This window comes from Somniosus microcephalus, chromosome 1, assembly GCF_052327205.1.
Source record: "Somniosus microcephalus isolate GS21.2 chromosome 1, FLI_Smic_1.0, whole genome shotgun sequence".
Taxonomy (NCBI): domain Eukaryota; kingdom Metazoa; phylum Chordata; class Chondrichthyes; order Squaliformes; family Somniosidae; genus Somniosus; species Somniosus microcephalus.
The window spans coordinates 388,438,194-388,463,864 of NC_140987.1; the positions used below are offsets into that span (position 1 = coordinate 388,438,194).

The following is a 25,671-nucleotide window of genomic DNA, read 5'->3' on the forward strand; positions in this document are numbered from 1 at the left end:
ATGTCTGTCCCATAAAAGTATATAACCCATTGTTACAGCCTTGCAGTGATCTTGTATTTAGATAGATCTAGGATTAGGTCCTGAGCCAGCATGTGAAACAGTTTGGTAGAGGGGAAAAAAATGATGTTCTCCATTTTACCTTGCAACAATGCAAGTTAAATGATGTGCTGAATAATATTTTAACATAAGAAGAAATAGCGATGTATAGATTGCAATATGGGGAATTCCTCATTTGACACTTCATTCAGGCTAATCTACTTATAGTGAGCAATTCCAAATTATACTTCCTACTCTATGGTATGCGACTGAGTCAGATTCCTGGTACTTTAGTTAAATAAGTTTAATAACTATGGTATTTTAGTTAAAATAATAGGTTTAGTAACAACTACAAGCAGCGCAAATTAAGATCTCCCTACAGTACTTGCCGTACTGTGCATGTAAATAAGTCCTGACCTTCCCCCCATTACGCAAATAATTATACCTCCCAAATTCATGGAGTCATGCATTTTCTTAAAATGGCTGATACTATAGAACTCTCTGTTCATTCCAGTATTCCTTCTTGTGTAAGTAAGTAAATTTATCACTGCACCAGTGCAAGTGCCAGTGTTACTGGTCTGGTGAACTAGGAAGCAAATTTCAACACCAACACATTCTCACTGTACTATACTCCCAGCTACAGAAATTTCCAAGTGCAGGCTGTTTTCAGATTATCCCCAACAACTATGTGTGTGCGTAAGATGGACGAAGCACTATGTCTAGCTTCTGTTATGTTGGGTGTGTGTGCATACATATATAACAGTGCAAGCTAATAACTGAGTAAGTTATTCAACGTTTAAGTCTTCAAGTAATTTTCAAATATTCTACCATTTCCTATTCCACTGAATTACCACATAATATTAACATTGGGCCTGAATTTGCTAAAAACTTGGTATGGTATGAAAAGTAGGGTAGGGTGTGTATTACCTGAAGATTAAGAAAGTTATGGGCCTGAATTTTCTGAAAACTGCGCCATAGATCTATGATATACGACATTTTAATGGTGCAGAAATTCCAGGAAATGATGGCGTCAGATGCCATTCCCTCGTCGAAAAAGTCAAACAGCGAATTATCATAGCTCCGCCCCTCATTAAAACCAATGACACGATTGAGTTTGCTGAATTACCGTCACTGTGATCATAACAGCCACTTAGACCATTACAGAAAGGTGCTTGAGGGCTCAGAATCATTATTCAATCACTGTACAGGTTGCCTGAGGATAGAGCTTGTTCTAGGAACTTAATTCAAATCTTGAATTTCAATTAAGTAACAGAATAAGTGTTTTAAATGCCAGGCATATTCTGATTTTACCCCGACTGATATTATTTGTATATTAATATTTATTGAGCTTGTGCGCTAAGCATTGACTACAACTGGTACTTAATACGGCTGGGGAATCACACACAGTTTGGGAGACAACCCTTTGCACAGAGGTCTCTTAATGGCTATTTGTTTCAGTACAACCTCATCAATCAGATTAAACCCGACTGGGACAGACTATTCTATCCGTACAGACCGTGACCCATCCCCAAGTTATCAGACCAGTGCCATTGCTCCTAAACGCGACCCTGTTAAACAATGTGTTGTTCTGTTCTGTGTCGGTGTCCGGTACCTTGAATGTGTATCAGACATTTGCTGCTCTGTTCCCGATCTACCACTACGCTTGTTGCGGCCTTTCTAATTATTTTCCAGCAAATTGCAGCATTAAAAATTTGCCACTGGAGGATCAGGGAGCACAACGGTCAATATCGCCAGCGCAGCGAATTCCGAGCCATTATATTACACCTACTAATGCCCCTCAGGGCATGTTTGTGCTTTATACTTTGTTTAGAAAGATGAGCTGTGGACACCAATTCTAAACAATGAAAAAACAGGCGATGTCTATCGCCAATCACAAACAGATTATAAAGATGCAACGCTCTCATCAACAAAAGATGTGCGGGTCTCGGAGAAGACAAAGGACCACAGTCAGTGCAGATTGCCAAAACCAGAAGCAGCCCGACATGTAACCAGCAACGGAATCTCACAAAAGGAGTGTAAGGAGCTTCAGGACAAAGTGGTCGCTCTCGTGTGTCAGGTAGGGTATAATCTTTCTCCTCCGGGTCTGTTTTCTTCCCTAAGGTCAATCTGTGATAGAATTTTACTTACCGTGGAGGTGAAGGAGGATTTAAAAGGTTAGCATTCTCTAGGACAAGGAGGGGAGAATATTGGTTTTGAGAGCAAGCCTGTCTTTTTATCATATGACTTTTGATTGTTTCTTTTTTCTTTAATTTATCTCAAAGCTTCAACAATGGCATTCATTATATCCTGCAATAGAAGAGATTTAATATTCAATTGTTTCTGTCTGCCAGCATAAGTTTGACAGTTCATTTTTTGAGGTGATTATGTTGTGGCAAATAACCGTTGAAGAAAGGAGCTCAGCAGGACTAGGTTGTACCTGTGCTACTGTATATGTTAGACTAAACAAATTAACAATAGCAGTTTGAGCTGATTAATGCTTTCTGGACTAAAGATAGTTCAAATCCAAAAGTAGGGCTGTGTCTGTGAAAGGATAAAACTGTTTGGGGTAGAAATTTCGGCATACAGGGGGCACAGGCTAATATACTTGCACCTGAATGGGGAAGCCTGAGGTGTCCCTGATATTGGGCCTCAGGCCTCATTTCCATCAAGCTGGCAAGGTGCAAAGAGCCTGCCGAGGAAGAGTCAATGAAGATCGGCCCACTGTTAGCATTGTGGGCTTCGGGCAAGTGAGGGGAGGGGAATCGGAGGTCCAGGTTCATTTAGTTATGGATATTTAAAAACTTACCTTCTTGGTAACATGCAGTCCCAAGATTTGGTTTTACTGAGTGAAACTGGTGCTGGGGCCGACTTCCTCAGGGCAAACCAATCTTATAACGGAGCCTCAAACAGGTGTCAAGCCCTTTATCTGTATATGCAAAGGCCTAATGCCTGTTTCAGGCCAGGACGATGATTTTCTGTCTTTTCCCAATATGGCAGGTGGCGCAGTTCCAGCCGAAAATGTGCCCGCTTCACGTCCACCAAATTGGGACTTTAGTAGGCCGATTAGTGCCTGGAAAGCATTCGCGGCATGGCCAAAATTGTACATCTCTGATTCAGTCGATGCCAGAAATGAATAAAGTTTAATCTAGAATGAGTCCAATGTTTGATTCATAATTCTCTTAAATATAGACAAAGCTCTATGAATCTGATTATAAGACAGAACACAGAGACCGACAGCGCACTCAAGCTGAAAATGAAAAGCTAAGGAAAAAAACAGAAGAAATGTATTTGCAAATGAACCTTCTTCGGGAACAGGTTAGTTATACTTTTCTTCTTCCAATTTCTCCCCATGGTATAAACCATGGGTAACTCCAGTACCTGCTCAACTTTCTATGCTTCATGAGAAAGCCTAGACACTAGAGGTAGGTAGGCAGCTTGACTGGAGTGGACCCAATCCTGTTCGTTCAATTTCTATCAGGCTGTGGTCAGATGTCAACCAATTTCGCAAAAGGGCCTGCAATAGGCGTTGGGTCCATTACTATGTAAAGCAGGGGCCTAACGTTACTTTCGAGCAGGCATCCTGGACAACTACTTAGCGCCCTAACCAATATGGCATGTAGCGCACTTCCGGCACAATAAGCGGCACACACAGCACCTTAGCTCCCTCAGCACCTGTCTTCAGCCTGAAAAGCAGGCCCTGCCTGATACAATTTCTAGGTCCTTGTGTTTATATAAATGTCCCTCAAGTAGGAGAATGGGTAAGAGTGCTTTACAAAGTGAAAGAGAATATTGAACACGAGTTAGGAAGGCATGCACAAAGAGATAGATTTTTAAGAGGCTTTGAAGGGATTATTACTAGTCCTAGCCCCTTTAGGGCTACCCCAGATCAGGCGTATTCCCCAGACATTCACTTTCAACTAAAGTTTGAGGTAGCTGAATCCTAAAGATGCTTAACTGGGTCCAAAGGTCTGGACCATCTCTCCCTAAAGGAAAGGAACAACCTGAAGATGTTACCATCCTCCAGATAGCACTTTTAATAAGTTTAGCTAGACTGTAACCTTTCGGATATTATGAGGGTCCGGAAAACTCCCTCAGAACTCTGCAACTCCTCACCAAAGAGTGTACAGAGATTGAGTTCACGAGTTTGATACAGAAGTATTATGTGAGACAATTCTAAAGATATATAGATTTATTAAAGAACCGACATGTAATTACAATAGGTGTTTCAATCGCAACATTAACAGTTCCAAAAACAGAAACCTTACAATTCTATTATCAGAGATCCTTATTCTCAAATCTTAACTTCACTACATTTTTACAGTTCTTAGTCTTTATTCCAGGATATCCACCAAAATCAAATACCTTTGATACCTGAGGTACAAAGAGGTGTAGACTTACAGGGCTGGATTTTCATTGAGGAGGCGTGTAGGAGGCGGGACTACAACTTCCGGGGTTGTAGTCCCGCCTCCATCGAGTTGTGGCCAACCCACCTGATTTTCACTTGATTGACCTTGTTGAGCCCGCCCAGTGGTCTCAGCAGGCCAATTAAGGGCCACCCGGCAACAGGTGACATCACAGATTAACATTTCATCTGTCAAGAGCTTTTGACAGATGAAATATCAGCGTTTGACAGCTGTTTGAAGCTGTCAAGCACTGACAACCTGTACTCCAAGTTAATTCCTTCCTCTCAGGCTGATCTGGAGATCTCTCCGGAACAGAAAGCTGAATGCTGCAACTTTTGACAGCTCGCGGCCATTCTGCTTTCTGTGCCGATGAGATGAGGGACTCCCGAGATCTGAAGGAAGGAAGGCTGTAAAGGTAAGTAAAGGTAATTAAATTTCTTTAAACACACCAAACGCACTTACCTCTGCATTCATGCACCCATCACTCACCTGAACACCGGACATCTCGAACCCTCCAAGCCCTTCAGCCCAACGATCCGCCTCGCTAACTTGGCATGGTTTGGAGTCATCGGAAATCCCACACTTCAAGAATAAAAATAGGGATTAGGCTAAAAACTGCCTGTTAACTACCTGTTAACAGGCAGTTAATTGGCACTAATCCCCTCCACCTCGGGGAGGCGGGTCCCAGCACAGGTCGGGTATCCGCCTCCTTTGAAACTGACATGGAGGCGGGATGGGTTTGTGCCCCTCGATTTCGAGATTTTAAACCCCCACACGCTTCCAATCCTGCCTCCACGGCCCAATGAAAATCCTGCCCACAGAGTCTGCCTCTGAAGCTGAGAATCGCTCTGTCCCTTCAAGCGAGTCTATCATCCCATTTGAAAGTTCAATTTTTATACCCTTTTGCAGTCATATTTCCTTTGAAGTTTTCTGCTGATGTAAGCTAATTATCTCTAGTCATTTTTCTGCTGACCCCTGCTATTCTTACAGTTAGATCAGCTGGTAGCATTAAGAATTATGTCTCTACCCTAGGTGTTCAAAGCTTATCATAAAAAACGGTGTAACCAGCGGGTGCATCTATTTGATGTCATTTTTACCAAGGTCTTTTTGTGTCTTTTTACGACGTGTAAATTAAAACTCCTCAACCAGGGTGATCTATGCAATTCTTATTTACCTCAGCTGGTTGCAACACAGAATCGTGTCTCCTGTGTTTCATTTGATGTCATTTTTACGAAGGCATATGTTTCTTAATTTTCTGTGTTTCTTTCCGAAGTGTAATTTAGGACACCTTAACAGGGTGTACCATTATGTTCTTTCTAAGGCTCCAGACTTCAGGAACCTTTAACCTTCTGTTTCAATAAGGTTATTAATTCAGTGTCAACAAGTTATCTTATCTCAATAGCCTGTATGCTGTTTACAGGCTTCCAGATTTCCAGACCCAGTTTGTCATGTTTTAATAAGGCCAGAATTATTTCATAGAATGGTGTATTTTTCTGAATAGGTTATATGGCTCATTCCTTCACAGCTTTTCAAGAATGAAAGAGGTGGCCCGGCCACAAAACACCGTTCCCTAGCCAGCGACTCCATCCCACTCCCTGGCAGCTGTCTGAGGCTGAACTAGGCTGTTTGCAACCTTGGTGTCGAATTTGACCCCGAGATGAGTTTCCGACCACATATCCGCGCCATCACCAAGACCATCTGCTTCCGCCTCTGTAACATTGCCCGACTCCGCCCCTGCCTCAGCTCATCTGCTGCTGAAATCTTCATCCGTGCCTTTGTTACCTCTGGACCTGACTATTCCAATGCTCTCCTGGCTGCCTCCCATCTTCCACCCTCCATAAACTTGTATTTATCCAAAACTTGCCTGCCTGTATCCTAACTCGCACCAAGTCCCGTTCACCATTCACCCCTGTGCTTGTTGACCTACATTGGTTCTCAGTCCGGCAATGCCTCGTTTTTAAAATTCTCATCCTTGTTTTCAAAGCTCTTCATTGCCTCGCACCTCCCTATCTCTGTAACCTCCTCCAGCCCTACAACCCTCCGAGATCTCTGTGTTCCTCCAATTCTGGCCTCTTGCGCATCCCCTATTTTAATCGCTCCACCATTGGCGGCCATGCTTTGAGCTACCTAGGCCCTAAACTCCACAATTCCCTCCCTAACCCTCTCTGCCTCCTCACCGCTCTCTCCTTCTTTAAGATGCTCCTTAAAACCTACCTCTTTCATCTGTCCTAATATCTCCTTCTGTGGATCAGTGTCAAATTTTGTTGATGGCGCTTCTGTGAATTCAAATGGGCCAGAGGTCATCTGATCTACTATAATAGTAGAGTGGAGAGAAAGTGGAATGATCAGTAATCTGAAGTCAAAGTACTAGAGGGCGCTAGCTGCAACATATACCTGGAGATGTTATTACAGTCACCAAAACATTAGGGTCGCGAAATTCAGTATGTTAATGCCTCCTGTTAGCGCCTGGCGGGGGCGCTAAGCGGTTAGCGCCCGGGTGCGGCGAATGCAGCGACGCCCGCGAACTTCAATGCCGGTAACTCTTAGCGCCTGGGCCTCTAGCGCCTTGCAGATCGTGACATCATAAAGTGCGCAGCACCCCGTTATTGCCCTGGATGGAAAATTGACTCTCGCCCCCTGCTTTATCGCTTCGCGCTGGCAATGCCAGCAAGAGGAGGCATTGTGAATTCGGTTGGCTGCTTCGGGAGCGGTAATTAAAGGGAATGCTTTTCAGCTAGCGCAACCTTTATTATTTGCACCAGTCTGGTGCCTGTGCAAATTTTTAAATGATTCATTGGTGCAAGATGTCCAAGCCCTCCACTTTGTGAGAGTGTTTGGGGCTGTAATGGCAGTCGCCCAGGTCGCCTTGCAAAAAAGAACTGATGACAACTCGCTTGTACAGCATCGTTGGCCCTTCCCTTTAAGCGACGGAAGCAGCCTCTGTGATGAAAGACTGCCATTTACAATGCGATCGAAATTGTTCAGCGCTCTGCCGCTACTGCCCCACTCTTGGACTTTAGTGCCCTAAGAGACGTGGTTAGCGCTTGATTTCGTGCTCCACTTCCCTCTTGGAGCGCTAAAGCTGAATTTCGCAGGAGGCGAGAATGGTTAGGGCCTGGCACTAATTTTTCAACTTTTAGGGGGAGAAATTACGTATCGCCCCGTTTGGGGGCGGTAACATCCGGGAGGCGAGACATTTTGCGCCAGGCTGGAAGTTCTGTCCCGCCCGCTAAATTCGGGTTACCACCCCCGGAAGAAAGTGGAGCACTAAATCAAGCGCTCCAATTCCTTCCTGGGACGGGTGCGGGGCGCACGGCTCAGCAGCGTTACACACTGGGCCGCGTAGCGCTGCCGCGTACGAGGGGCTCTTCCCTCAATTAAAGGGAAGGGCTCAAGCTGCATACTCTGCCAGGAAGAAGCCATCCACCTGACCCAGCAGGGAGCGGGGGTGCTGTGCGATCAGCCCGCTCCTTAATCAGAGCTGAGCGATCGCGGCACGTAACCCGCTAACAAACCGCGACCAGAGCGGCAATGAAAACGGCACTCTTTTTCACAGCAGCCGGCCACCTCCCCTTTAATATTTGCCCCGGTAGTGGCCGGCCACCCGGTACGCGTCCCCTGAAGCTGTCGCTGTCATTGCTCAGCGCAGCTTCAGGGGGCGATACCCAATTTAGGGTCTAGGGTGCTAACGGGGCAATGCGCCCGGAGATGACGTCACAATCTCCGGGCGCAGGAGATCGGCGTGCAATGCCGTAGTGCTGCCTCTAAACTCCCGCTGAATATGGCGGGAGTCGTTAGCGGCACTGTGCCCGGTCACAGTCATTTGCGCCTCATTAGCACCCCCCGGAGGTGCTAACTGGAGGCGAAAAAACCCGAATTTCTCCCCCTTAAGGTTTTAGTGCCCCAAATGGGGCTGTACCGAATTTCTCCCCCTAGTAAAACAATAGAGCATATCAGCTGCTGTTTTGCTAAAATTTATGAATGAATGTGTTGAATGATTAATGTGCTGTGGAGCATCCATCGTGACTATCCCATTCACACAGATAATCAAATCGCTTCTGCAAAGCAGAAATGTTTGTTGTAGTGTTTGTTGCTGCACTCCTATGTTGATTAGCTTCTCACTTTTCATTTTTTGATAGTCGTAAGCCAGAGCCTGATTGACGACTTGGTTCTTCCTGTAGTTTAATTAAACTTTCCACATATGCGCAGACCACCAGAAAGAATTAGACCACACACAAAACACAACATTTTGTAATATCTGCAGGTTGTTATTGCAATGAGAATGCTGAGAGAGAACCACCATTAGAATCTGAACACATATCCGTGAGACTTGATGAGAGCTTGCACTCAGCATCTCCAGCTTACTGGCCGCTTCCCCTGCAGTTTTAGCGCGCTTCTTCCTATAACTCTCGACAGATTCTCACTCAGTTCATGGTAGTGTTATCTCTTTCTAAGAACATAAGAAATAGGAGCAGGAGTAGGCCAATCGGCCCCTCGAGCCTGCTCCACCATTCAATAAGATCATGGCTGATCTGATCCTAACCTCAAATCTTCTATCACTCTCCATCCACCCGAACCCATGTGATCTCCCGGGAGAGGCGAAAAACCAGATAAAAAACCCAATGGCCAATTTGGGAGAAAAAATCTGGGAAATTCCTCCCCGACCCATCTAGGCGATTGAAACTCGTCCAGGAGATCACTCTGTCCCTATATTTTCTACAGTACTTACCTTCTGTAAAGGCGATCTCCACCCCAGCCAGGAACAGGAATAAAACCATCTCCTGAAATCTAACACAGAATTAGAACACAAGAAGTAGGAGCAGAACCAGGCTACACGGCCCCTGGGCCCACTCCACTACCCACAGGGCCATGACCATTCCGAACCTAGACTCATGTCCAATTTCCTGCCCGCTCCCCGTAACCCTTAATTCCCTTTACTTCTAGGAAACTATCTATTTCTGTTTTAAATTTATTTAATGATGTAGCTTCCACAGCTTTCTGGGGCAGCAAATTCCACAAACCTACCACCCTCTGAGTGAAGAAGTTTCTCCTCATCTCAGTTTTGAAAGAGCAGCCCCTTATTCTAAGATTATGCCCTCTAGTTCTAGTTTCACCCATCACTGGGAACATCCTCACCGCATCCACCCCAACAAGCCCCTTCACAATGTTATATGTTTCAATAAGATCGCCTCTCATTCTTCTGAACTCCAATGAGTGGAGTCCCAATCTACTCAACCTCTCCTTATATGACCACCCCCTCATCCCCGGGATTAACCGAGTGAACCTTTTTTGTACTGACTCGAGAGCAAGTATGTCTTTTCTTATGTATGGACACCAAAACTGTATGCAGTATTCCAGGTGCGGTCTCACCAATACCTTGTACAACTGCAGCAATACCGCCCTGTTTTTATATTCTATCCCCCTGGCAATAAAAGCCAACATTCCATTGGCCTTCTTGATCACTTGCTGCACCTGCATACTAACTTTTTGAGTTTCGTGCACCAGGACCCACAGATCCCTTTGTACTTCAGTACTTTCCAGTTTCTTGCCATTAAGATAATAAGTTGCTCTATGATTTTCCTGCCAAAGTGCATAACCTCACACTTTCCAGTATTGTATTCCATCTGCCAAATCTCTGCCCACTTACTTAGCCTGTCTATGTCCCCTTGCAGGTTTTTTTATGTCCTCCTCACTCACCACTTTCCCTCCCATCTTTGTATCATCTGCAAACTTTGTTATATTACACTCGGTCCCCTCCTCCAAATCGTTAATATAGATTGTAAAGAGTTGGGGACCCAGCACTGACCCCTGCGGAACACCACAAGTTACTGATTGCCAATCTGAGAATGAACCATTTATCCCAACTCTCTGCTTTCTGTTAGAGAGCCAATCCTCCACCCACGCCAGAATATTACCCCCAATCCCGTGATTTTTTATCTTGAGCAATAATCTTTTGTGTGGCACCTTGTCAAATGCCTTTTGGAAGTCTAAATACACTACGTCCACTGGTTCCCCTTTATCCACCCTGTATGTTACTTCCTCAAAGAACTCCAGCAAATTTGTCAAACATGACTTCCCCTTCATGAAACCATGCTGAGTTTGTCCTATTAAATTATGTTTATCCAAATGTCCCGTTACTGTCTCCTTAATAATGGACTCTAACATTTTACCAACCACAGATGTTAGGCTAACAGGTCTATAGTTTCCAGCCTTCTGCCTACTACCCTTTTTAAATAAGGGTGTTACATTAGCAGTTTTCCAATCTGCCGGGACCTTTGCTGAGTCCAGGGAGTTTTGGAAAATTACTAGCAATGCATCCACAATCCCTAACGCCACTTCCCTCAAGACCCTATGATGTAAGCCATCAGGTCCAGGGGATTTATCCGCCTTGAGTCCCATTATTTTACCAAGTACCACTTCCTTAGTGATTTTAATCGTATTTAGCTCCTCCCCCCCCCCCCCCCCCCCCGGAGCCCCCTGTTTGTCCAGTGTTGGGATATTCTTAGTGTCCTCTACCGTAAAGACTGATACAAAATATTTGTTCAGCGTTTTTGCCATCTCCATGTTTCCCACCATTAATTTCCCGGTCTCATCCTCTAAGGGACCAACATTTACTTTAGCCACCCTTTTTCTTTTTATATAACTATAGAAACTTTTGCTATCTGTTTTTATATTTTTTGCTAATTTACTTTCATAATCTATCTTCCCTTTCTTAATCAATCTTTTAGTTATTTTTTGCTGTCTTTTAAAGACTTCCCAATCTTCTATCCTCCCACTAGATTTGGCTTCCTTATATGCCCTTGTTTTTAGTCGGATACTATCCTTAATTACTTTACTTAGCCACGGATGGCTATCTTTCCTTTTACACCCTTTTTTCCTCAGTGGAATATATATTTTTTGGAAGTTGTAAAATAACTCCTTAAATGTACACCACTGATCATGTACCGTCTTACCCTTTAATCTATTTTCCCAGTCCACTCTAATCAATTCCGCTCTCATACCTTCATAGTCTCCTTTATTCAAGCTCAGCACGCTTATTTGCGATCCAACCTTCTCACCCTCTAATTGAATATGGAATTCAACCATGTTATGGTCACTCATTCCAAGGGGATCCTTTACTAGGACATTTTTAATTAATCCTGTCTCATTACACAGGACCAAACCTAAGGTTGCTTACCCCCTGGTCGGTTCAGTTACATACTGCTCAAGGAACCCATCCCTAATACACTCAATGAACTCATCCTCAAGGTTGCTCTGCCCAATTTGATTTGTCCAGTTAATATGATAGTTAAAATCCCCCATAATTATAGCTGTTCCCTTATGACAAGCCTCAACTATTTCCTGATTAATACTCCGTCCAACAGAGTTGCAACTGTTCGGAGGCCTATAGACTATGCCCACTAGTGTTTTTTTCCCCTTATTATTCCTTATCTCCACCCAAACTGTTTCACTATCCTGCTCCTTTGACCCAATATCATTTCTCTGTATTATAATGATTCCTTCCTTTATTAACATAGCCACCCCACCTCCCCTCCCTTCCTGCCTGTCCTTCCTGATTGTTAAATAACCTGGTATGTTTAATTCCCAGTCATGGTCACCCTGTAGCCATGTTTCTGTAATGGCCACAAGATCATACCCATATGTAGTTATTTGTGCCGTTAACTCATTCATTTTGTTACGAATGCTACGTTCATTCAGATAAAGAACTTTCCAATATGTTTTGTGACACTTAGTTCCTGTTTTTTCCCCTTTTAGTACTTTACCTTTTACTCCATACCTTCTGTCCCTTCCTGACACGTTCTGTTTTTTAATTCCCCCACTGCTACCTAAGTCTATGACCTTCTCCATTGTCATTTCTATTATTTGCTCTCTAGAAACCTCCCCCCCCACTAATTAGTTTAAAGCCCTCTCTACAACCCTAGTTATATGATCCGCCAGGACTCTAGTCCCAGCACTTGCCAAGCGGAGTCCGTCCCAACGGAACAGCTCCCTCCTGTCCCAGTACTGCTGCCAGTGTCCCAAGAAGCAAAACCCATTTTTCCCACACCAGTCTTTGAGCCACGCATTTAACTCTTTAATTTTATTTATCCTAGCCAAATTCGCTCGTGGCTCAGGTAATAACCCAGAGATTTTTACCCTTGAGGTTCTGTTTTTTAATTTGACCCCTAGCTGCTCATACTCCTTTAACAGAACCGTCTTCCTTGACCTATCTACGTCGTTTGTACCAACATGGACCACGACAACTGGATCCTCCCCCTCCCACTCCAAGTTTCTTTCCAGCCCAGAAGAGATGTCCTTAACCCTGGCACCGGGCAGGCAACACAGCCTTCGGGACTCCCGCTCTTGACTGCAGAGAACCCTATCTATCCCCCTAATACTATCCCCTACCACTACAACATTTCTTTTTACTCCCTCCACTTGAATGGCCCCCTGTACCACGGTGCTGTGGCCAGGTTGCTCATCCTCCCTGCAGTCCCCGCTCCCGCCTTCACAGGGAGTAAGAACCTCGATCCTGCTTGACAAGAGCAAGGGCTGCGGCTCCTTCAACACTACCTCCTGGATCCCTGTACCTGCCTCACTCATAGTCACACCGTCCTGTCCCTGACCACGGACTGCATCTGCATTAATTAATTTCATAGGTGTGACCACCTCCTGAAACATAGAGTCCAGGAACTTCTCCCCCTCCCTGATGTGTCGCAGTGTCTGAAGCTCAGTCTCAAGCTCTTTAACATGGAGCTTGAGTTCCTCTAGCAGCAAAAACTTATCGCAAATGTAATCACCGTGAGCCTCAATGGGATCCACCAGCTCCCACATTTCGCAACAGTGACACATCACCTGTTCACCCATATGTATGTAATTAATTACATTTCTTATTATTAGTTATGAAGACCCTCTGCCCCGATATGGATGAAATATTACACCACTATTCAATAGGACTTACCAACTTAAAGGTATAAAAGAGAAGGAAGAAAACCAACCAACCAGCTGATCACCAACCTCCTCCTTGAATACTGTCTGTGGGGCCTGTTTGGTTGACTCGTCTCGCTGCTCCGCTTCCGCAGTGCTGTCTAAGCCTGGGAGTGGGGAACAAAACAGAGCAAAAAACACACCCTCACCTCCCACTTGCCCGAAGTCTCCCACTTACCAAACTCTAGCAGCACTCAATGCCACAGCACTCTGTGCAACAGCACTAGTCCTGCCCCTTTTATACCCGGATTCTACTTCCGGTTTAAACTCCCCAGCAGTTTAATATACACTTAAAAAATTAAACTCACTTCAAATAATTAACTTTTTAACACATTAAAATTCACAAAATACACTTAAATGACTTTTCTCCCACTTACCAAACTCTAGCAGCACTCAATGCCACAGCAACATCCTTACTGGTTTATCCCAGAATTTTAATGTCGGGAGTTTTTTAAGCTTGTACCAATGGGAGTGTAAGAACACAAGAAAGCACGGAACAGTTTTTAGGGGGAAAAAATAACTTGTTGCAAAAGAACATAAAATCAAAAATAAAGCTTTCCTTATCTAGGCCATGATTGTAAAAGCAGTGCAGAGCATTTTCTTACAGCCACTGTCTGTCCTTTGAAGTGTGTTCCTGTGCCAGTGAGCAGAACATGTGCTGATTGCAAGAACAATTGGCAGAACAATCAGCTGACCTTACATTCAGCACACACACTGCTGATCGGCAAGGGAGCCCGTTTCCACAGGCAGGTCACGGCTGCTTCAAGAGACTCTAAAATGCAGTTCAGGTAGACTTTTAAAATAAATTACTGCTGCGCTTCTGGACTGTTGAGAGCAATTTTAAAGTTCGCTGAAACAGAAAGATTTAATGTTTCATCTGTAGCACTGTATTGGAGATTGAGGATTTGTTTTCTTGCCAAATTTTGGGTTAAATGGAGCTTACTGTTTATTGGAAATGCTGAGAGTGAGTTAGTGGATTTTGTTTCTTCTTATGCCTCTGAAGTGCTTTGGGATGTTTTATCGTATTAAAGGCACTATATAAGTGGAAGTTGTTGTTGAATTGATCCAGTTATATTGGGTGTCTTCAAACTACACTAAAATCAAAGTGAAACCAGTCGCTGGGTTGTGTCTGCATTACTTCAGTACTGATCCTGATGAGGTACACTGCAAATTGACAGTCAAAGTACAGCCAGTTTGTGAATGTTAATCAGGTCTTGCCATTAAATTCGGCAGGGCCTGAGGGAAACCCATTCTTTCAGGTTTCCCAACCTCAATCCAGCAACCCCCCAACCCCCTGCTCCCTCCCCGCCTCCGAGTGAAAATCCAGCCCTTTCTGAGAAACGGTGGCCCAGAAATTCGGGTCGGGGGCTTCCCGCGGGTGCAAGCCCCCGACCTGCACTTACCTTGTGTGCTGGCCGTTGAGCTGTAGGGCCCCGTGGAATTCCACTCCGGGGCCAGGCCCAGCTGCCGGTGCGCTGTGCTTGCGTGTCCCAGGGGCGTAGTTAGTTCGATGCGTCCCCTGGGATCACGTGGGCCATGGGCAGCCAATCGGCGCAGGGAAAAGCCCATTCATAAGGAGTGACAGGAAGACCTGTCAAAACTTATAAATACAGGTAGACTATCCTTTATCCGAAAACCTCGGGACCAGCCGTGTTTCGGTTTTCGGAAAATTTCGGATTTCGGAAGGTATTTTATAAGACTGGGAAATTTGTCGGGGGTGGGTCGGTGGGGGGGTCGGCGGTGGGGGTCGGCGGTGGGGTCGGGGTCGGCGGGGGGGTCGGCGGGAGTCGGCGTCCGCGGGGGGGTCGGCGGGAGTCGGGGTCGGCGGGGGGGTCAGCTGGGGTCCGCGGGGGGGTCGGCGGGAGTCGGGGTCGGCGGGGGGGGTCGGCGGGGGGTCGTCGGCGGGGGTCGGGGTCGTGCGCACGACTTACGCTGACCCTCTGCTCAGCGTAAGTCGTGCGCCACTCTGGTCATGTCGTGCGCACGACTTACACTGAACGAAAAAACCTTCGGTTTTTAGAGGGTTTCGGTTTTCGGAAGTTCGGATAAAAGGTAGTCTACCTGTACTACAGCCCCAAAATAGTAGTAAACCTTCAAATAAATTTTAAAAAATCATCACACTTTTTAAATAAACTATAAATTACATTAAATAACTATTTTAAACAATAATTTAAATTTTTGAAAAAAATAATTTTATATTCTAACGGGGCTAAAAATAAACTTACCTTGCTTTAATGTATTTAAAAATAATAAACCTGTGGAAAAAATGTTTTAATTTTAATTAATTGACCACTTACCTTTTAAAATGCAGGCCTTATGCCTGGTTTTTACATTTCTAAAATCTAAAGACTTACCCTCACGGAAAAACCTGTAAAAAAAAAAAAAAACGTAAGTTCAAAGCGCACGCGCAGCCTCCCCCGCGCACGCGTTCGACCTCTGAACCCCTTCGTTCAGAGGGCCGGAAGTGCCGGTTTTCCGCGCATGCGCAGTGCATGCAAGAAACTGGCACTTCCATCAGGCCCACGCGTGAGTACCCCGTGCGTACTCACCCGTGGAGACCCGAATTTCTGGGCCAGTGTATATGTAATGACTTTAACGTCATAGCTGGGCTGTGAGATATGGTGTTGCACAAGGCATGCGTTGGAGGGGGCAGTGCAGTTGACACTTAGCTTGTTTTGCTATGCAGTAGGCGTGCTCCCACAGCACAGCCAGACATTATGACATTTGCCATGATGCGACTATACGCCCACGGAATCATATGTCCATCAAGTGGGTGGAAGGCTGGGACGGGGGTTTCACTAGAAACCTGTCACTATTGAATCATAAAAACTGTAGGAAGATGAAATGTCACTTTGCCTTGTGATTTAAAAAAAACTGCAATTCTTTTACCAGTTCCTCTGTTCCTTCAGAAGTTACAAGAAGCAGGACAAGGGATTGTGTTATTGGTGACCTATTGAAATGTGCAATTCCCCTTTTTTAAAGTATATATTGCACACAAAAATGTTTGAAAAAACCTTTGGTTATGACTTGTGGTTCCTATTTCTCAGTTTTCAGACCTCAAGAGGTAGACTTATCCCCTTATTCAGGACACACAAGAGAAATTGAACTGAACTTCTGACCTTGAGTCATGTAACCTGTGTTGAAACCAGTGTCCCTTCTTCTCTCCTCCCATTCTTGACCAGGAGGCTGATAATTAGCATTTCTTTAATTAGAAAGCATTGACACACACCCATCAGAATTAATGAGCTATTAATTATTATTTCCCTTAATTTCTTTAAATGTTATTCCACTTTTCCCCCTTAGGCTAGGCAGCTGACCCTCTCACAGGCCCACATCAATGCTACTGAGTAACCAGACATGAAAAGATGTATAAAAGCATCTCCAAAAAACTTGTTCTCTTTATTTCTGTATGAGCCTCATTCCCCCTGAGGAAGTACCTGACACCACTCAGTATTGTTCCCAGATGGCCTGACTGCAATCAAGAACCCATCATGAGGGAAGACGTCAACTGTGTCAACTATTATATAGGCGTATTCACAGTTGTGCTACACACAGTGCTTAGGCAATACCTTCTTCCTATGGGACAAATAATAGATGTACACTCGTATACAGCTTCTTCATCAAACAACCCTTCAGTACACCAACACACCTCAACACCAGCACAGCAGTCTTATTCATTTTATGGTTCGAGGGGATGTTCCTACAGGCTGCCTTTTTAATTCTTTATTTTTCCATGGTTTTATACCTGATGGCATTAGTGCCCAGTCAAGTAAAATATTTTCCAAGGGTGTCTGTATGGGCATTAATGACTTACCGGTGTGGATGGAGCACTGTATTTGGGGAGGTATCATTGCGACTACATACCCGTTTCCAATTTTCAACTTTATTTTTAACCATTGCTGCAAAATATTTATTTGTTAAGAACTACCTTCTCCACATGGCTGGAGTCACGTCATCAATGAGGAGGGACTACAATCTGGTCTTACCAACATTTTACGGTCAAACAGGTCGGGCAGGAGTGCGGGAAAGGCGGAGCGAGGCGAGAGCGGACCCTATTGTGATGGCGCCAATGAAGATGGCTGCCGTCCTTGCGGGCTCCGTGCGTACCAGGCAGCTAAGTGTCCTTTGCTGCTTGGCGCGCTCGGCTCGTTAAGAAAAAAGCATTTCACTGACTGGATTTCACTTGTTGTATTTGGTTATGTGACATAAAATTGAAATTGAAAACAGCTTGTAAATGTTTGGTTCTTATGTGAAGAATAGCCCCTTGTATCAGGTACTGGAAGGCTGCCAGCACCGTACAATCGACCTCGGCAAGAGCCGAATCCTTCAGAAGAAGAGGGGATAAATTGGAGCAGAGACTAAAATAAAAAAGCAGAATATACCGTGCATTGAAATGCTAACTCTGTGCTTTACTACTTTCTTAGCTCAAGATTTACGAGGATGACTTTAAAAGGGAAAGATCCGATAAGCAAATTCTACAGCGTCTTCTAAAGAGTAAATCGGAAAGTAAGGAACCGGTTCTTGTCCATCGGTGCAATAATACTCACCAGAAATCTCCAGAGATCAGGAGAGTACAGTGTGGCAAGCACTGCGCTGAACGACATACTGACTGTTCAACTCACCACAGGTGCAGAGGTACAGAAATTCAGGCAGAGCCCTACTCCATAGACTATCATTAAAGCAAATGTTTGGACGAAGACAGGTACTGACAAGAGCACTGCCAATACTTTGGAAGACCTGCCAGATTCGTCAGTCTTTATTCACAAATGGAGCAAGAAAAACCACGACCATAAAATCTAGTGTATAAGTTACACCTCTGTGTGAGTTTCATGCCCTCTAAATGTAGGAGAGCAGCTTCTACACATGAACGCATTAACACGTTTGTATAAAATTTCATCGTTTGTCATTTTATAAATGGGTTCACTTAATGCTGTAGTTAAAATAGCAGACTAAAGTATGTTACATGAACACATTAATGTGGTTGTTACTAATATCCCACCGCGCAATTTCAAACCAAAAGCGTGACTTCAAAACAACGTATTTTTAAACAAAGTAGTTATCACAAAAATATTGGATAATTTTTACACGTGTAATCTAAATCTAGATTTTGTTATTCTGTCTTTTATTGGATAAGAGGGGTCAACAGACACCACTCCTGAATGTTTAGGTCACAGTCAGCTGCCCTCAATTGGTCAAAAGACAAAATCACTTCCTACTTGCTCGAATGGGTGTCTAATGTTGAATATACATAAATATTACAGGTGTCAGCATCTGTCTATCATTTTGAACCAGTTTAAAAAAAAGATTTTTGATTTCTCTTTGTGGTTTATTTTGAACCACAACAAAATGGTGACATCACAGTGCTGCTGATATTATTCATTCTTGGAGTGAAAACATTGATATTAGATTTTTCCAATGAATTGCTGCCATAAACATAATAATTTAGTGGGAACAGACCCATATGACTTATTCAGCAAAAGTGAGACAGATCTAAGCTGAGTCCAGCAGTCTTCCAGACTCTGATGAAGTTGACAATCTCATCCACAATATCCATCATTCCTGACACAGTGCACTTTCATGCTATTTTTTAATTTAGTGTTTTATACTTTTTCACAGAATACTGAGAGTATAGTACATTTGTCAAACGGTGACCTGGCGACTACAGCACTGCAATCTTGGACCCAAGTGTAGAATTTGAGTTTCAAGCTCAGACTTGACTGGTCTTCACACTCAGACTTTGCATGGAGTTGAATTCACCAGCTTTGCCAGGTTGCTAAAAATTGTGCATAGGGCTACTGTTAGAGCTGAATTGGCTAAATCTGCAGAACTGACTAGCACAGTGCATTGGAAGCTTCCCTTGGCCTGTCCAGAAAGGACCACCCTAACCATTTGGGTGATGATTTTCAGTGTTAACTGGAGCTAAGTGAAAGGATCTCAGCCCCCACTGACACATCTACCCTGACAAACCCCACTGATGAATCAGGCTGACAGATGAATCAGCAACAGCATCCTGGGTTACTACAGACCTGCCTGGCTCACTTATCTGATTTCAGAGTCTGCCACAGAGGATCACTCCGTTCCATCTCCCATCACCAGGCTTGACCCCAAAGTGTCAAGGAGGATAATCATTTTTAGTCATTAGGCAACTGACGAGTATGATTTTGAGCCCTTGCTAAGCAAACAGTAGATACTAGGATATCATGATAACACAACTCACCATAAGATGTTTGAGTTCGTTGCCATCATCTTCTTGTCCACAACATGGATCACAGCATCCTCCATCAAATAGGGGTTCCACCAGTTGGAGGTGAGGTTCAATAGCAACTGTAGCCTAATCAAGGGAGGCACCAAACTCTGGATATATGAGCACATTTGCATACCCATCTTCCAGGTAATGATTCCTGCAGTTGTCACCTGACATTTCCTCACCACCTATATGCCTTCAAAGTGGTGCAACAAACTATACAGGATAGTTTATGACATGCCAGCCACTTTGATATTTTAGATGCCCAAATCCAGTGCCATATTCCAGGCTTACTTGTCACCAACTAATTAATTAAGGTTCAAATTGAAGTGTTTTGGCAAAGAGATGTGCTTGCCATGAAGCTGATTCATCCTACTGGTGCTAAGTGACAGGGTTCAGTCCTGGCCAATGCTTATCCCTAAACATCACTAAAAAATAAACAGATTATCTGGTCATTATCACATTGCTGCTTGTGGGACCTTGCTGCTTGTGGGACCTTGCTGTGAGCAGATTGGCTGCCGCGTTTCCTACGTTGCAACAGTGACAACATTTCAAAAGTACTTCATTGGTTGCAACGTGCTTTGAGACGTCCTGAGATCGTGAAAGGCGCTATATAAATGCAAGGCTTTCTTTCCAATATAAATGAGGTTATGTATCTTATGTTGCTACTATTGTAGTGTACTTTTAACTTTCATTCATATATTTACACATATATAAACTATTTTATATTATCTAGATTTTTAACTATTTTGGGGGAAAGGATTAAAAAAAGAAATTATTTTGAGCGCTATTTGTAACAACGTTGTTAACTTGGTAGTCTTTTGTGCATCATTTTAGAATAAACAGGTTAATGACTGTTAAAATAGAGCATAAGCGTGTTAAGAATTGTGCTGAGAAATTTCTATCCCATATTTCTTAACAGTCATGTAGAACAAAATAATGCAGAACATAATTTTTGGGTTACTGGGTTATAAGGTTTGTAACTTATAGCTAATATGACTCTATTAGGTGTAAATACAGTTTTGGTTTCTTCTAGAAATTCATAATTTAAGTGATTGCTAACTTATTACGGGAATTATTATATATATAGAACAAAGGAACTTGATATGTTTAGTACACTTTAGGCATGTCACCTTTGGTTCATTTGAATTGTGCCATGGAAGCAACTTATTATTATCTATTCTTGGTCAATGATATCACTGTTTAATATAAAGGCAAACTTGATGTTATTTTCACTTTGACAACATAAATAAAAAATGTTAAATGTCATGATCACTATTAGATTCTGAGCTCGTACAAAACTAAGAACAAGGTGAAAGATGGTATTTTATTTTAAAGATCGTAAAATTTAAATATTTTAAGAAGTATGGTACATGGGCTTTCAACAAGTTTTATGCTACTTGTTTATTGAGTGGCAGGGGCTGGTTGATTTCCCCCTTTCCTACTCTCCTGCCCTCGTATCGTGCAAAGGTTAAAGACACCTGGATTGTTATCCTATTGAGGGGAGAGTTCTTTCATGACCACTTTCTAACTGGAGAAATTGAAGTGGTGTACCTTCAATGTGTTGCCACCAACCTAATCTTCTCAGGACTATGCAGTCCGTGTAGTGCTGGTCTGCACCAGAAATAGTACTAGTGGCACAGGCTAGTTACCACCACCATTGAGGCACACCTCACAGTTGAGGTGTATTGAATCCAACACCAGTAGGGGTGGAGGGGGGAGAACTGCAAGGTAGTTACATTTAATTTTTGCTCCATGTATTACTGTAAAATAATTGTGCCTTTAATGTTTATGTACCTTATGAATAGAGGCATTGCAATGTAAATGGCCATTCTTCTGATTTTACAGTTTTGGTACAATAAAAAGCTATTGTTTAATGACCACCTGATTTGGAAACACTCATTAGACACAAAGTGGAAAGCAAATAACATTTTGCTGGTGTTTGTCAGATTTTCCAACTTTTTTGGTGTTTTTTCTGCAATTCCATTCTTTTATTTATACCAAAGGTGCTTATCCACGCTGGGGTATGGTTACATGAGGGCTAACAGATATTTAATCTGAGTGTCGGTAATGAGTGTTAGCAAGCTATTTGCCTGTGGGGTATTACAGCTGACCCTGGATCCTTCCTTACCAAAAGATCACACACATTCTACTAGAAGCCATTGGATAGTGATGAGAAGCTGGAGCTCATTTCCGCTCCTTAGCTTAGGCATACTGAGGTCATTCTTATTGCCACTCCAGCTGTGATCAGTTAACTCAACACATAGTTTTGCATGGTTCGGCACTACACCAGATAACAGATTCAGAGTGGAAGCAGAATTTCACTCTGCACCAGTCTGGTTTCACAAAATGCCAGTAACAATTTTTTTGTATTCCCCTCTGTGGTGTATGTGCCTTTAAGAGCCCCTTGTGTACTGTAATGCCGGTAATGGCCACTCGGGCTATATAAGCCGGTATATTGTCTTGTATCTGTTAGTTCACCTCCAGACTTTGTTCAGTAAACACCTGTGAAACCAACTCCTGCCTTCCGTGTCTCCATTAACACACGGATACAACAGTGGCGACGAATTGGAAACGGACTTACCTGCAATTCGGCAGCACCTCAAGGAGATCGATTCCTCGGACGAAAGTCGAAGAAAAGCAAGAAAGGAAAAAAAAAGAAAAACTGTGGTTTCACCAGCTTGCCGAGCTGGTGGCAGGTACTGCAATAATCCTTCCTGGGCGGCGGGCTGGGGCTCCATCGGCTGGCTCTGCAGCAGGGCCGAGCAGCGAAGGCGGAGGCAAACAGAGACAGAGGGGGGGAGCACTCTGGAGACGGCCGGCGCTGCAAAGCAGGTCGGCGTTCGGACCAAGCAGAGGGAGGGAAAAGTTCCAGAGAGTCCGGCGGGAACGAGTCTCCACCTGTAAATAAAAACCGCGGAAAACAGCGTTGTCAGCAGCAGCAGCGGTGGGAAAGCGCGGGAAGCGCCATTTTTTTTCTGCAGGGAAGAAAGGAAAGCGCGGGAGGCCCCATTTTTTTTTCAGGATGCCTAAGGCTGGCAATATTAATGCTTTCGATAACGATATAGAGGATTGGACCACATATGTGGAAAGAGTGGAGGTATATTGCACAGCAAATGAAATAGAAAATGATAAAAAGGCATCAGTACTTCTAAATCTAATGGGCGCAAGGACATACGGGCTGTTACGAAACTTAATCACTCCAGCCAAACCAAAGGACAAGAATTTTAAGGAGATTGTTGATACCCTACAGGAGCACTTAAACCCAACACCGCTGCTGATAGCGGAACGATTCAAATTCTTCAAGAGGAATCAACACAAGAATGAAAGTAACGCTGATTACTTCACCGAATTAAGGAAGCTATCAAAGCACTGCCAATTCGGGGCATGACTGGCAGATTCTCTTCGAGACAAATTCGCCTGCGGTCTCCTAAGTGAAGGAACACAGAAAAGGCTACTTTCTGAGAAAGATTTGACACTAGACAAGGCTTTCAGTATGGCTGTATCATACGAAGCAGCCGCAAGAGGAGCTGCAGAGATACAGCAAAAGCCACAGGACTTCGGCACCCATGAAATGACACAGGGTTTCGAGAGATGTTATCGCTGCGGCAGATCCACCCATGACCAGAGGGACTGCTGGTTCAAGGACAAAGCATGCAGGCAATGCGGAAAGATTGGACACATTGCACGTGTATGCCGATCTGGACACAAAAAATCCACGGACAGGAAAAAAATCAATAAGGAAAAGTACAGAAAGGTACAAATGATGAAGGACAGTAGCTCCGAAGACCAGAAGAGCGATAGCAACTCTGGAAACAAGAGACTAAGCTGTCTCAAATTACATAATGTAATTGCCAAAGAAGATTACCAGACCATTTGGGTTACCCTCACGATAGCGGGGTCCCCAGTTAAAATGGAGCTAGATACAGGATCAGCTCTGACCGTCATAAGTCGATGGGATTACGAGCGGCTATTTCCGCATATACCTTTGAAAGACACATCCATTTTCTTGAAAACATATACGGGGCTGAAAGTATACCCCAAAGGGAAAATAAGGGTGCCTGTTGTATACAACGGCAAGGAAATACAGAAGTTGTATTTATACGTTCTGCAAGATGGTGGTCCACCGCTGTTGGGACGTGAATGGATCAGGAAGATACGTTTAGACTGGCACTCCATTCAGGCATTGACGGTTACCAGTAAGAAAAAAAATGATGATGACGTCATACCTGAACGATTAAAAGACATCTTGGCCAACGCCAAGGAAGTGTTTCAACAGAAACTAGGAACCTTGAAAGGCATCACCGCCTCAATAAAAGTGGAAGATGCAGCAATTCCCAAGTTTTTTAAGGCAAGGCCGGTGCCGTACGCAATTCGTCCAGCAGTCGAGGCAGAGCTGGAGAATTTGGAAAAGGCAGGCGTATTATGCAAGATAGATTGGAGCGAGTGGGCAACACCCATCGTCCCAGTCATGAAGAAAACATTGAATAATGATAAATCTGAAGAACAGAGAAAAATTCGCATCTGTGGGGACTTCAAGGTGACTGTAAACCCGGTCCTTCACACGGTATAGTATCCTCTTCCGAGGATAGAAGATATTTTCGCCTCACTATCCGGAGGGAAACGTTTCACCAAAATTGACTTGGCACAGGCATACCTACAGATGGAAGTTGAAGAGGCCTCTAAAAAGTATCTCACGATAAATACACACAAAGGCCTGTACCAGTACAATCGACTGGTTTTCGGAGTAGCATCATCTCCAGCTATCTGGCAAAGATCTATGGAGCATGTCCTCCAAGGGATTCCGGGGACTCGATGCTACCTAAACGACATCCTTGTAACAGGAGAAAACAACAACGAGCACCTTGCCAATTTGGAGCAGGTGCTCACTAGGCTGAGAGAACAGGGCCTACGAGCAAATCGCCCCAAGTGCGAATTTTTCCAGAAACAAATATCATATTGTGGCCACATAATTAACGAGGAAGGGTTGCATAAGTCACCTGAAAAAATTGAAGCGGTCATAAAAGCCCCAGCACCTGAAAATGTCTCACAATTAAGGTCGTTCCTGGGATTGATAAATTACTATCATAAATTTTTACCAAACTTGTCAACTCTTCTGCACCCTCTTAATGAACTGCTACAAACGGGAGTGATTTGGAAATGAAGCGAAGACTGTAAACGTGCCTTCCATAAATGCAAAGGCTTGATCACATCCAAGGAAGTTTTGGCTCATTACAACTCTTCACTGCCAATCAGACTGGCGTGCGATGCATCCCCTTACGGCGTAGGAGCGGTATTATCGCATAGATTCCCTGATGGCTCGGAGCGGCCGATAGCTTTTGCGTCACGCTCATTGAACTCAGCTGAGCGTAACTATGCCCAGATCGACAGGGAAGCACTCAGCCTGGTATGGGGAGTGAAGAAATTCAACCATTACCTACACGGACAAAAATTTACCTTGTTGACTGACCATCAACCCCTCGTCTCCATATTCAACCCTAAAAAGGGTGTTCCCATTATGACAGCGGAAAGGCTACAGAGGTGGTCCCTTTTCTTAGCTGCACACCAATATGACATAGAATACAAAGGATCAAAACAGCATGGGAATGCTGACGGTTTATCGCGCCTACCGTTGCTAACGGTAGAGGAGGCACCTACAGTAGACCCAGTGGAGATGTTCCACTCAACCATAGTGGAATGTCTACCAGTAACAAATTCTGCCATTGAAAAGGAAACGAGAAATGACCCGACTCTCTCACGAGTCTACGATTTAACAGTGAAGGGATGGCCAGCACATGGCGAACCACTGTTGCCAGCATTCTCGCAAAGAAGAGAACAGCTGTCAGTGTGCCGAGGAACCTTGATGTGTGGATCCAGAGTGGTGATTCCACCCAAACTCCAGGATAAAGTGCTAAAGGAGCTTCACGAGGGGCATCTGGGTGGAGTGAAAATGAAGAACCTAGCCAGAGCGTTTGTCTGGTGGCCAGGTATCGATGGAGACATCGAAGAAATGACCACAAG

The 25,671-nt window shown here is 44.0% G+C and overlaps 1 protein-coding gene across 1 annotated transcript in view; it reads left to right on the forward strand.

The window, feature by feature from the left end:
* Positions 1-21,531, forward strand: part of LOC147125083 (uncharacterized) — a 51,654-nt gene extending 30,123 nt beyond the window's left edge. The window contains exons 5-7 of the mRNA XM_085997116.1: positions 1,868-2,113; positions 3,226-3,351; positions 17,831-21,531. Of these exons, the coding sequence (XP_085853242.1) occupies positions 1,868-2,113; positions 3,226-3,351; positions 17,831-18,085 (627 nt within the window). The 3' untranslated portion in view covers positions 18,086-21,531. The remainder of the gene's footprint in view (positions 1-1,867; positions 2,114-3,225; positions 3,352-17,830) is intronic.
* Positions 21,532-25,671: the final 4,140 nt, after the last annotated feature.